Source organism: Triplophysa dalaica, chromosome 1, assembly GCF_015846415.1.
Source record: "Triplophysa dalaica isolate WHDGS20190420 chromosome 1, ASM1584641v1, whole genome shotgun sequence".
Classification (NCBI taxonomy): Eukaryota; Metazoa; Chordata; class Actinopteri; order Cypriniformes; family Nemacheilidae; genus Triplophysa; species Triplophysa dalaica.
The window spans coordinates 15,030,354-15,043,868 of NC_079542.1; the positions used below are offsets into that span (position 1 = coordinate 15,030,354).

The 13,515-nt window shown below is 37.5% G+C and overlaps 1 protein-coding gene across 1 annotated transcript; it reads left to right on the forward strand.

Annotated features, from left to right (window-relative positions):
* Nucleotides 1-8,748: 8,748 nt before the first annotated feature.
* Nucleotides 8,749-11,609, forward strand: en2a (engrailed homeobox 2a). The gene is made up of 2 exons (XM_056755289.1): nucleotides 8,749-9,558; nucleotides 11,247-11,609. The coding sequence occupies exons 1-2, from the start codon at nucleotides 9,084-9,086 to the stop codon at nucleotides 11,561-11,563; spliced, it is 792 nt and encodes a 263-aa protein (XP_056611267.1). The 5' UTR covers nucleotides 8,749-9,083; the 3' UTR covers nucleotides 11,564-11,609.
* Nucleotides 11,610-13,515: the final 1,906 nt, after the last annotated feature.

Consider the following 13,515-nt stretch of genomic DNA (forward strand, 5'->3'; position numbering starts at 1 on the left):
GTTAAGCCACAATGACAATATCTCTCTCCACTCTCTCACTCAGTGTCTCATCACCGTCTTACTCGATCTTTGAGGGTATCAAGATAATGAATTGAAGAATTAGACCTAATGGGACACAGACCAGCGACGGTGTAACAGGAGGATGCAAAAAACAGAGCACCATTTCAGTCTAAATTGCCCGCAATGCCATTCAAATGCCAGTCTGGCATTTAAATGTGTCTCATCCCTCACTACTGACCAGGACTTCCATTCGCCTCGGTCAGTCTGATTCAGTGCTGGTTCTTCTAATTGGTTCATGGATTGCATGGTCGATCAAAAGACAAGCAGTTGTATAGATATAGGTATGTGTGTATATATGCATTAAAAGGGTCAAGGTAACATCCTCATGAGCCTTGCTCACAAGTATTCTAATATTATAACCCATCCCTGGAAATATTTCATCCCTGGAAAAAAATTCTCATAATTTTAAAAATCGTGGTTTAATGTGCAGGTTCATTAAACACTTTACATCCACAAAGTCAAATGATGAAAAAAGTTTAAATTCTGATTTAAAAAAGACTTCACTTTTATATGAAGTGGACGAATTTGACAGCGCTGCGATGGTTTCAGTAGGAAGGTAAATATCAGGTTATGACGCATAAAGCGAATGATCCGCGCAAATCCTTTACAGTGCAAATGAATCAACACAAGGTATTACGGACTGGGATTAACTGGGAGACTCAGTTACTGAGTGCTTACCGCCGTTAGTCCTGCCACTATTACAACCTAATCAAGCAAACACGTAGAAACTGTATAAATAGACTGACACTGCGAGACCATGTTGTTCATTTTTTCTCTTAGTGAATATAGGCCTACAGCTAATTGATAACGCTACGCAAGACAGTTCGACTGATACAATATTAAACGACTTAGCAGAAATATGTTTACTTACTGAAGGGCTAGTTAAATGTAAAACCAATACTTTTCTAGAAATCGCATAAAACAAGCAAAAACTTCATAATCTTGCTTGGGGTCTGCTACGTTTAAATGAAGTAGCCTGATCGAAAGAGCCACAAGTTTGACGCTTATAGTTTGAAATAACAATTTAGAGAACTGTTAGCCTATTTAAAAAAAACGAAATCGTAAAACCTAAAGAAATTAACTTTTAGCTGGCAAATAATAATTAAGAAAACACCATCATGACTGGGCTCCAATCCACTAAAGAATTAATTTATTAAACCTGTTTCAGATCTTTACCCATAAATATCACCCTCTTATCCGTGGCCTGAACTTTCACCTTTCGTGTGCAGGAAAGTCAACAAAAAAGTGTAGACTAAAAACTGTAGTGCACCTCTTTTCTCTAAACCCAAATCTATTCTCACCCATGGGAGCATAATTTACCATTTCTTTCTTACGCTCTAAAATGCATAATTGAATATTTACTGGGCCATAGACTACAATAGAGTACAATTATTATTCCCATCCGTTGGTTCACGAAAGTCCTGATATAATGCATGTTTAGTTACATTTTTAAATATTGAATTTAAATTAGATGGAAGATTTATATTTTTCTTTGGAACTGGATGAAATTCTATTTCACATTTAAAAAAATCTGTTTACATTTCGCAGGTCAAGGGGTAGGAAAGTTATCCTGTACTAGAATATTTTAAAATTGAAGAATAATACTGAGAAGTGCAGAAACAGGGAGCTGGAGATAAAAGATTAGTGTGAATGATGGTGAAATGACGCATTCCCCATCACAAAGCAGGAGAGCAGATGTGGATGGAGCAGGTTCCGGTCGAGTACAGACGCACAAAAGAGGACTCCAACTTTCTCAGGGGGGCACTGGAAAGGGACCCATGGGTGGAAAAGAACATAACCAATTCTGAATATTTGAGAAAGAAATCTATTCAAAGTTCCGCTAAAAACATCGTAGTAAAAAATAATAAGACCTGCACAGACCTGTGCTAATGTTTTTGGCCTTGGATTTATACATTTATATATTTGTAAAACGTTTATGTTTTGGTTTGAGATTTCCAAACAATTTATTGGCCATTATCCTACAACAGACAGGATTTGATCTAACTGTCTGATGTTACCGCAAGTCACAAAGAACAAAAGTTTTAAAGTCAAAATGTGGTCACACCAAATTTTAATTTGATTTAGTTTACATACGTTAATTATATTACATATAAAACTTTGTTGTTTTAAATTTCCGCACAGGACTTTGAAAGGGCCTTGAAGTTTCTATAGGCCACTGATTTCCGTCAAGTTGCCTCAAGCATCTACTGTGACATTTTGGACAGCACTGTATTACCCCGTTTGTGCCTCTCACCCTGATTGGCATCTGGTTAAAGTCCTTGTTTAAGTCGTATTTAGGAAACCCTCTCAGCTGTGGTCAAAACAAATATATTGGGGGTCAGGTTAAAGGTGGGGCACGGAACACACGGAATCGGCCTCTTCTCTATATATACATGCTAAATCTGAGGATATGATTAGTGATGCCACACACGAAGCACATCCTAATCTATTTTCATTTCTTGCTGTGCTATATTAAGAGCAGGCCCATATAAAACTAAAAGTAGACACATATATAAGACTCACTTTTTCAAATAATGCAAGCAAAAAGCAGTAAATGAAATGGGCAGTTTTTCTTTGCTCTTGTCCGACACGTTTTCAAAAAAAATAAGTATATATATAAATATATAATTTACACGCGCATCTGTTTCGTGCGCAATGACAATTTAGATCAACTGAGCTAGAGGGACTTGTAACGTTCTAATGTGTTTTTTCAGGCACTTTACAAAGTGAAAGAACAATTAGACTAAAACAAAATGAAGCAACAAGTGCACGTTGGCGATGAGGTGGTCAAAGTGAAACAAGTGTCTACTGCGCACATGTCACGCGCCCCACTTGTCGCGAGGGTCGCAAACAATCACAAGCGCGCGGCACAGGTGCAAAGAGAATCTGAAAAATCTAAACTCGAGCAAAGTAACCAGACAGCTTCCTGTGACCCACCCAAATAGTGTTTAGGCAGCGGGACAGGCAGCCTACCGTGCGCATTATGAGGTGTCTGATGTAATGTATTGACCATTACGCATAGCCTATTGATTTTCGGTGGCTATCTTAAAGATATACGGTGATGTTCTGTGGGGGGGTTTGGGGGGTGCTGTATTGTGCCCACTTATAACTTCCCCTTCTCTCACGTGTGTTTTTGTTTGACAGGAAACGTAAACCTACTTAAACCTCTTGACTGCTAGCCACCACGTGGTGTTTATTCGTAACTGTCACAAGTAACACGTCCCAACACGTGAAAGGTCCATATATGCGGGTATTAAGCTGGTGTTCTTACCATGAAGTATACACATTTGGTTCAGTAGGCTATATACCTCTCATATGAGGACACATATTTTCATTGTGCGTAAAAATATAATTATTAATATATATATATATATATATATATATATATATATATATATATATTTATATATACACACACACACTATATTGTATGTATATATTTGAAATAATATTTGAATGTATGATATTTATATTATGCATATATTTTTTAAATAGTTTCCTATTTTATTCATAACTTTATAAACACAAGGATGGACTTCATTCTGAGCAAACTTAACACGTATTCCCCTAAACAGTTTATTGTATACAAAATATATTTATCAGGTGATTTAATAACGGTTAAAATTAGATACAAGTATATAGCCTAATTAAATATTAAAACAAACCAAAACTACCAAATAAATAAAACAAAATTTATATAAACTTGCTACTTTTTTCAGTGGTAGAAAATGAAATAAACTTTTACGATTTACTTAAGTTTCGCGTGATTCAAACAAAAATCTGATGTTTTAATATCTTCCATGTCAACTTGTTGAAGATAGACAATTAAATAACTTATGCCGACTTTTTTCTCTCATGTAGTCCTCACTAGTTCGTGTCAGGGTAATAAGGAATGAAATCTAAATAGGAAGCTAATGACGAAAATAATAAATGCATTATAAATACATATGAAAAAAACAGCAGGAAGAAATGCCAACTAGGCCTATTGCTTTTAAATATATGTATTTTGAAACTACAATTTCTAATATGATTCCACATCAAAAGAGTTACTGACGACAACAACTGGGCACAAATCAGTTTTAGAAAATACGTTTGTTCCGCGGTGTTAATGAAATATAATTTGGACTGACGTGGCAGAAAGGCACTCTAAATGCCAGTTTTCACGGTGATAAAATGCTTTGTATTTAGGAAAGTGAAAATGCACCTGTGGCTCTTTGCAACAACAAAATTAAAAGAGCCAACTGAAGAGTGCGAATAACTGAAAATATTTTCACATCTTACACGATTTTTTGCGTTGGCTGAAAATAGATCCACTCAAGCACACAAAGCCGTTTTGTCTTTCTGATTCACTTAAATCTTCGAGGTGGGAAAGACAACAAGACTAAAGCTTTGACTATCAATAAAGCCATTTTCTCCAAAAAGGTCTCAAGATGGAAGCAGCATTCAATTAGCTTGATCCCATCTAAAGAGCCTTAATTAGGTTTGTGGAGGACGCCACATGCACGGTGGGTCAGGGACAGCAAGCCTGTTTATACTTAAAGGAGACTTATTTACGCCAGGACGATCAGACGCTTTAGAATTAAAGGTATTAAAACCTATCAACTCTATCCTCCCAGCGTTTCAAAGTGTCCACTCTGCTAGGACCCGGACCCCGACGGTGCTCTGGCTTTGAAGGACTCTGGATTTAAAACAAGTAGGCAAGCAGTAGTTTAGACCATACCCACAGAGTTATTTGTTTAACATCAAGTATTGGAAAAAAGTGTTATAATTTTTTCTCGTGTTACGCAGACCATACTAGTTGACTGGATTCTACCCCTGCAAGGTGTCAGGAATCATATCACAGACGTGCTTTGACTGGCCATGTTAAGTGTGTGTGTCTATGTCTTTGAGACCAAGGAGTGAGAGAGTTAAAGGGGGGGGGGGGGTTATCCTCTATGTCGGGTTGCAATATCTACGATCACGAAGGCTCGCGCACACACCAGCGCTTCCATTCACAAATCGGCTCAGTGCGTCAGCACCTATTGTAGTGACCAAACCAGTGGCATATAGCTGTGTTGTAGCTCAAAACGACCCAATGGCAACATACCAAGGGTCAAACACTAGGCGTCTCTAACATAAACTGGTAAAAGATTCAGACTAGGTTATACAGTTAAATATACCTGTGTTCACAGTCTCCATCATTTATTGATAACCTTATATCCAGGGGGTTCTAGATAAATGTCCATTTCAAGAGCAAACACTAGTTCGTGCTAGTTGTAATTTTTTAGAATAATTCGAGGAATGTACCGTTCTGGTCCATCAAGTTTGTAGACGCCAAAATCAGAATACAGTTTTTATGGCTGCCACTACTTTGTTGGCATATTTTACAGGTGGTGGTTAGAGGAAACGTTTGCCCCCAAGGTTCATATTTGTATTTATATTACTGATATTTGACACCTGTTACATACAATAAACTACCAATAGCCTACGTCTGTTTTGCATATTTTTCTGTATATTGCAAGTTAAGGTTCGAAGATTTCTCTGAAATATGGAATATATTTTATTGAAGTTAAACAACATAAGTGTTCCAATGTACCTCCCGATAAGAAGTTATAGTTTGTCTATGCCAAGAGACCCAAATGTATACAGACTACTTTGGTTCAACAATAGCATTTGTAACTATAACAACAATTATAATCATAACAAAACATTACTATGATGAATAGACAAATTAACTAAAATGAAATAAATCGTTAAAGACTCAATGAAAACAGTGCCAAAACCTTTGACCATAATTCTCAGATTTACAAAGAAAATTACGCATTAAACTCATTGACTTTGAGAAGTGAATAAAGTTTCATTCAGGCAGTGCATTCTTGAGAACACTACAGACAGAAGCGCGCGTGAAGACTAAACAGTAACATAAATGACAGGGGAACTCTTGTCATATCCAGGCAAATAAAAACATCACCGTATCGCCTTAATCCTGCAGAGGGATTCATTAGTGGTGGCAGTGACTGCCGTTATGACTGTTTTATGAAGCGTGCCCTCAAGTTACTAGGGTGTAAGATCATGACCTTAAAATCTGCATATGCTGAACAATCTATAAAAAATGGACATTAGATATCTGAAAAATTATTTTATAGAGTAATGTGTACTTTATTATTTAACTTCAGCAAAGACAACACAATATGCCCCTACATTATGGATTAACGTGTTTTGCCAATGGGAGGGGAGGTCTCGTATTGGCTGAGAGAAATTGTTAAAGGAAGGGTTGAGAATGTTGCATTTAGCACTAGTACACAATAATCTGTAATATTGTTATACTCCAAATATATGAAGAGTTTGGTTCCAAAATAAGATAGGCCCCTAATCCGTTTAAAAAAATCGTGTTTTTAGGCTATTATGTATTCATGATCTTATTGTGTTTTATTGTGTTGGTTAGCTGTATTTTTTTGTTATTTTTGGCTTATATCAAAACAAACCAACTGCAGTTTGATGATTTTATTGAAAAGCAATGTAAAAAAGCATGACTAAGTTATCTCATTTTGGAACCAAACTCTTCATATAATATATGATATATCAATTATGTTTGATTATTTATTTTACGAATTAAAAAAATAAACAACCAAGTAAAATGCACGCGTCAGTTTAATTCTCGCCTAAGCAGGCGAACGTCTCGCACTGTTTGTAGCTAAAGAAAGACAGGGGGCAGGACAGAGCGCTCGCGATCTGTCATGTGCTCCATTGTCTTTCATCCATTTCTTGCATGGAGTCTACGGTGAATATCTTTCGGGTAATTAAAAAGCGTAATCTTTAATGGCATTCTTTTACAACGACTTAAGACCCTTAGATAAGGGCCATTTCTCTTTCACCCTTGAGAAGAGCAACACAACAGGGCCCAATAAAATAGGCCTATACCTATTGTCGAGGAAACTTCATCAAGCAAAAACTATGATAATATGAGTTTAGAATATAAAAGGAACAAGACGAAATTACACCTTTTTGTTAACAATCTAGTATCTTTACAACAGAAACATAATTTCTTTCACACTTGTCCGCTCCAAAAAAAAAACACAGCAGCCCTTCTAAAACCAAAATATATCTTCTGGAACACCTTGTGCTGAAAAACGACAGTGACGTATATCTTTTTTTAAATATGGCGAAGAAGCGATTATGAACAGAAATGATATGCACATGAAAGGTTAGGCAGAGAATTGTCACCAGTTTGAAAGAGACACGACAGCACGCTCTTTGCTCTCCACGGAAACTACAGAATGGTGAATACAACCACGACAGGCTTTTCATACACCTCTTAAATTTGAAAATCTGCATATTTTAACTTTTTTGTAAGAAGTGATTAATCATACTGTTTTATGATTTTGTGCAGATGTTAGACTACGCGTGTAGAAGACCTATGGAAAAAAAATGTTTAGTTATATTTGCTTTTACTCAACAAACGTCGGTCATGTCAACAATGCTCAGGCGTCTGACCCGCGGGCCGATGTTCAACTCATCGGACAAAAAACGCCTACAAAATCTATGAGACTACTGATTAATAATCTTAGAAGTTTGCGATGCACATTTGGTGCGCCATGGAACATGGAAAACGCGAGACAGTATCGGCAATAAAATGTTTATCCTCTGCCACAGTGTCTATAGGCAAGGGTTAAAACACTTTAAAAAAGTGTTACGGATTATGATCTCGTGATAGAGAAGTTACAGAAGTTGTATGTTGTTTGATCAACTACGCAGATTGTAATTCTTTCAAGCACCATTTCCCCCCCTCAGAGATTAATGCACCAGTTCATGGCGCAATGAGCAATATCTGGACACAACAATATTACAACATTTACTTCTATCGTGTCGACAGATAGCCCACATAATAAAGGCCGTGTAAGTAAGTGTAACGTGTAGTGTATAGTAGGCATAAATAGTAGGGAAGGCTACATATTCATGATTCTATAACGAGAATGCCACATTTCTATGCCCTGTCGAAATGCACAGCAAACCGATTTGCATAACAATGTTAATTGAGTCTCTGAAATTTCACCTGCCTCTCAATAAATATAAAATTGTCATGCAGTTTTGCATAAAACAACATCCACAGAGTTATACTTCTTCAATTACGTGTTTTGGCGTGATCTGGAAACAGCAAGCCTCCAATGCCCAAACCCTCTCTCCCCCACTCATATTGGGTTTGGGGCACATCAACCTTTTCATTTATCAGTCTTTTACAAAGCATCAATATGTAATATAACTAAGAAAATAAAACGTGTACCTTGCTAACAACCTTAATAAAACCAGGACAACGTTAATGCGTAACATTAATTTAAATTTTTCATGAATTAGAATAAAATCTGTGTTTTGGTGAGTGTTAAACTAGTCGATCAAATCTTGCAAATGGAAGAAAAAGAAGTGATGCGACGAGTAGATTTCCAATATTAAGAAAAAGACAACGTGTAACTGTTCAGTATGCAGGTTGCGTTTTGGCACTGCCTGAATTTGTATTTTGGTGAAGCACTGTGCCTTTAAAAGTGCAAGGATGAGCGTTGTCTGTTACTCTCGATTCATGATCATGTGACTAGTTCCAGACTAATCTATTGGTCAAAGGCACGTGTCTAGGATACCGGAGTGTAACGTCACTGGGGGCTCGTATTAAAAATAAGAACAAAAATCCGGAGTGAAAGTATTTCAGGAGCAGTTAGGAGCCCCACTTCTCTGTCCTCAGAGTGGTCGCTGAAGCCCCGATATTTGCATTGCGCAGAAAACGAACAGCACCAATCTGGCAAGTTACCTTTCATCCACCTGAAGCAGCCTCCAGTACGCACCGTAATTGGAATGCGTAACTATGCGTTTTCTTCGTGACCACGGTGCGCAAGGGCTGATTATTGTCCCCAAAACATACTGATCATATTTTTTGCTCACTTTTTCAAATTTTCCTGAAGTGAACAAAGTGGACGGAGTCGCCCGTTAAGTGCGACTGCCTGAGTGCGGGAGAGCGATAAAGGGTTAAGGAGGGAGAGTGGAAAGTGTGTCTCAGCATGGATGAGAGTGAGCAGAGCGCAAGAGACGCGGAACAGCGAGGAGCGGCGGACGAGCCCAACAGTGCCATACGACCCCTTTTGCAAGCTCCGGGGAACCAGCAGCTGCCCCACAGAATCACTAACTTCTTCATTGACAACATCTTGCGGCCGGACTTTGGTCGTAAGAAAGAAGCGAGCATCACGCGCGATGAGAGCAATCGCGGCACTAGAGAGAATCAGAGCCTTACGGGTCCTAGCACGGGACAGGTGGAAAGTACGGTACCAACAGAGGGAACTTCCACAACACATACGAACAGCGGAGGAAAGAAGCAAGAGATAGCAAGCGAAGAGCCCTTGAAGCCCCGCGGGGAGAATGTGGATCAGTGCCTGAGTTCAGAAACGGATAGTTCCCAGCCCAATTCAAACGGAGCTACTCAGCCGCTTTGGCCCGCTTGGGTTTACTGCACACGCTACTCGGACAGGCCGTCGTCAGGTAGGTTTTTCTTCTTTTCTTAACATCGTACGCCAGGTAATCTGTTTTTTTATTTATGCAAACACTAAGATATACATTGATCTACTTTAAAGCTCGTATACATATACAGAACGTTGTATTTCCTAAACATATTCAGCATTCTAATCCCCATCCAAACACAAAAAACGTAAAATCTGAACAATACACAAAGATATCAGATTAATTAAACTCTCGTGTTTCTACACATATATTCAGAACACAATTTATGAAGGATTGCGATCATCTATAAACAACGGTCCAAAAACTGGATTCGATCATCAAACACGAAATTATGAGTAGGCCCTATAATGTAAAAGTACAAAATGTACGCAAACATAACCAAAACTGACTGTTTTACACTGGTTGTATTAAATGTTTAGAAATTGTCACTGAAACCAGTTCGCATATAATATTTTGTTATTGTTTTAAGGGGCAATATGGTAAGTCAAAACAAGCTTACTTTAGTAAAACACGCTTACAAAAACGCTGTTTTAATGCTGAATGGTTGTAAATGAAAGCACTCTAAGCCTTCAGTCTTTGATGATAGCCTATTTCATTAGCATATTTTTGACAATGAAGCACCCCTCGAATATATACAATATAGACAAAATTCTGACTAAGCAGTTGCTCGTGAGTATTTATGCATTGTAAAAGTGCTTCACTTAAAACTGCATTGCTTCATATCGCAAAACAACTAACAGACAAAATATGTGTACAGCGTGTGCATATCTGTAATGTAACCAGGAAACAAAATCGAAAAGGAGCAATCGTGTATTATACTTCATGTAATATAATTGTGTAGAGCAAAAGCCAATACGTTTTAACGCGAGCTATCCTTCGGAAATATCTGGATCTTACGTAAAAGCACCAAATTCCTCGACCTTCAATTGGTTAACTGCCAAAACGAAAGAGTGGCGTGATATTGTTGATAGGCTACCGAATACGGGGTTTGTATGTCATATACGGGAAATAATTCTATATAAATTAAGTAATTTTAGTATGATGAATTTCCCGTATGTAAAGCAATAACGTAAAAGCATTTTCCAGACTATTCGCGCGTTGAAATGTGGTGTAGCGTCAACCTTTCTCGCGTTGTTTAGCATGCTGACATCATGAATAGGCCTATTCAAATATTCATATAATTGGATGTCAAAGATTATAGCATGTCTATAATTAGATCGATTTACAACAGTAAATCTAACTGTGCGTTGTGTTGATTGGTTTAGAGCCCTGTGAATCACTATGATACGCCTTGAAGAAATATGACATCTAACGGGTTAATATAGCGAGTATGGTCGTCACTATATCCATCCAGTTCGAAGCTTGGTTTTTTTTAAAGAAATGTCCAAATTGGAGCTAGCCCTGAACTGCCCATTAATATTCTGTTTTATCTCTGAGGTTTCCCCATTACCTATCAGTGTTTCATCAACTGTGCGAAAGACGAAGCGAGGCAAACTAACGTAGGACTATTGCACACACCCAAAATGTGACGCAAAATAATAAATAAATAAAGTATAGGGCTACGTAAACAGATTCATGTATTACAACATTTCGCAGAACATGTTTACAGCCCCCTCCCTAGACCCTGAACATAAACCAAGATTACAAGGGGTCAGTGGTTTATTTTGTGCCTAGTTCCTAAACGACCTCTTTGTTTTATTTAATCCCAGGTCCCAGGTCTCGTAAACCAAAGAAGAAAACCGCAAGTAAAGAGGACAAACGACCACGCACGGCCTTCACGGCGGAGCAGCTTCAGAGACTCAAGGCCGAGTTCCAGACCAACCGCTACCTGACCGAGCAGAGACGACAGAGTCTGGCACAGGAACTCGGCCTCAATGAATCTCAAATCAAAATCTGGTTCCAGAACAAACGGGCCAAAATAAAAAAAGCCACCGGCTCCAAGAACAGTCTAGCACTACACCTGATGGCGCAGGGACTGTACAACCACAGCACCACGTCAAAGGACGACAAATCAGACAGTGACTGAGACAGAGAGGGCTGAGGGGGTGGAGGAGATGGTGGAGTGTGGGTGGGGAGGGAGGGGGGTATTAGATTATATTTACGATGCAATAATTCTAAAGAAAAAAGGGCCAGTAAATAAATAAACCAGCATTACTGAAATATAATAGAAGCTATATCAAATTATGTCGAAATACGTTTATTAAATACAACACGTCTATGAAATAATGGTCAAAAATAGACTATATAGGTGACGTTTTTTGCACTTGGCAGAGTGGCTCTCTCTTGAGAAACGAGCGTTTCTATTGTGTTTCTTTTTCAGTCTCTCACTAGAACCGAGCGTTTTCCACTATAGAACATCGAACGTTTATATACATGTATTAGTTAGGTGGAAAATTGCTTAAAACCTTGCTGAAGTCCAAAGAGTCTTTACTGCTGCATCCAGGCAACTGTGATTATGAAATGCATTTTAGTTGTTTTTTTATTTCAATGTGTGTCGTTTTATTTGATATGATATCGATATGTAAAAAAAACTGGACGCAGCAAACGTCAGATCTCAGCAGAATATCATTTTTCAAAATTATTATTTGTATTGTAAATATGTCACAGTATTTGCCTGGCTAATATAAATGAAATAACTGGAAAAAATCGCGATCGACAATATCGCAAGAACGTATTTAACTGTGCTTTACTTTGTAGGTTATCTGGTTGAACTACAATGTTATTCATAGCCTAACATTATAGTAACATTGGACTAACCTTCATAGCGTGGTCAAAACATTTCAACTAGGTGCGCTAAATAAATGAACAAATGTACCGAAGCGTCTTAAGCCGCATACATAGTTTTTATAAAAGAGCAATATAATCATCTTTTGTAGCAAAGTATGGTTTAATCATTATAATGCTGCCTATAAACGTGTAGCTCACTGACAATGATTTACTCTAATGCGCACTCTTGACAAAGCCAGGTTTAAGCGCCACAACACATCACATACAGAATAGAAATAGAAAGAAATATATAAATATACAGCTATATATATAAACCACAACTATCGGATAAAAAAATAAGAAAACCAGCCGTTTACTGCAAACAGATGTTAAAATGCTGTTTTATCGTTGACTTCATATTTGTTATGTATTTATATAGATTATATTAAGGAAAAAAAATATCCAATGACCGGTGTTGCTTTTTATGTGAGAGTAGATTTTTAAGGTGTTTGAATTGCTTATTTATATTGCAATAACTTTTTTTGTGAATGAAGCGTTATTGGGGCCTTTGCATGAAAGCTGCAAATGATCATATAGGCTAGGGCATATTCACGCTTATTTAGAAGAGCTAAAAAAGTATGATCGAGATTTAAATTGCAGACTGTGTCCATATACCAAATTGTGGAACTTTTAGCTACTTTTGGAAATTTTTGTTTTATACCTGAAAAGAGTGTGTGACTAATAAACCACCAAACTTAACACACTTTGCCTTACAAGTTCAAGTGCGAACTTAAAAACATAGAACTGTGCCGAATCAGAGAAACAGTGTTAATTCAATTGCATATGATGATAGCCTATCTATGAATATGGCCTTCTATCTGGAAATGAATTTACTCATCAGCCGAGAACTATCAATAAAGCTATTTGAAACTGAAAAGACACAATTTGAGAAGTATAATACAATGCTATTTTTATTTTGAGTTTACACTCTTTGTTACATGTGTAAATAATTTGTATTACGTACGTATTAATTGTGTAATTAACTGCCTCCTGAAATCTTGATAAGAATTAAATAAACAATACGAAAAATACTTTGTGTCTTATTAATGTCTTATTTGGTTTGTCCTATAGGGTTTAACAATTATGCTATGCATACCCTATCCTGAACTTCAGCCATATCTGTCTCTTAGGTTCAATAGAACGGGCAACCCTCCCATCAAATGGGAGCCGAGCCCAGCGGACATGACGTCATGACGTTGGCACACAAAGCTT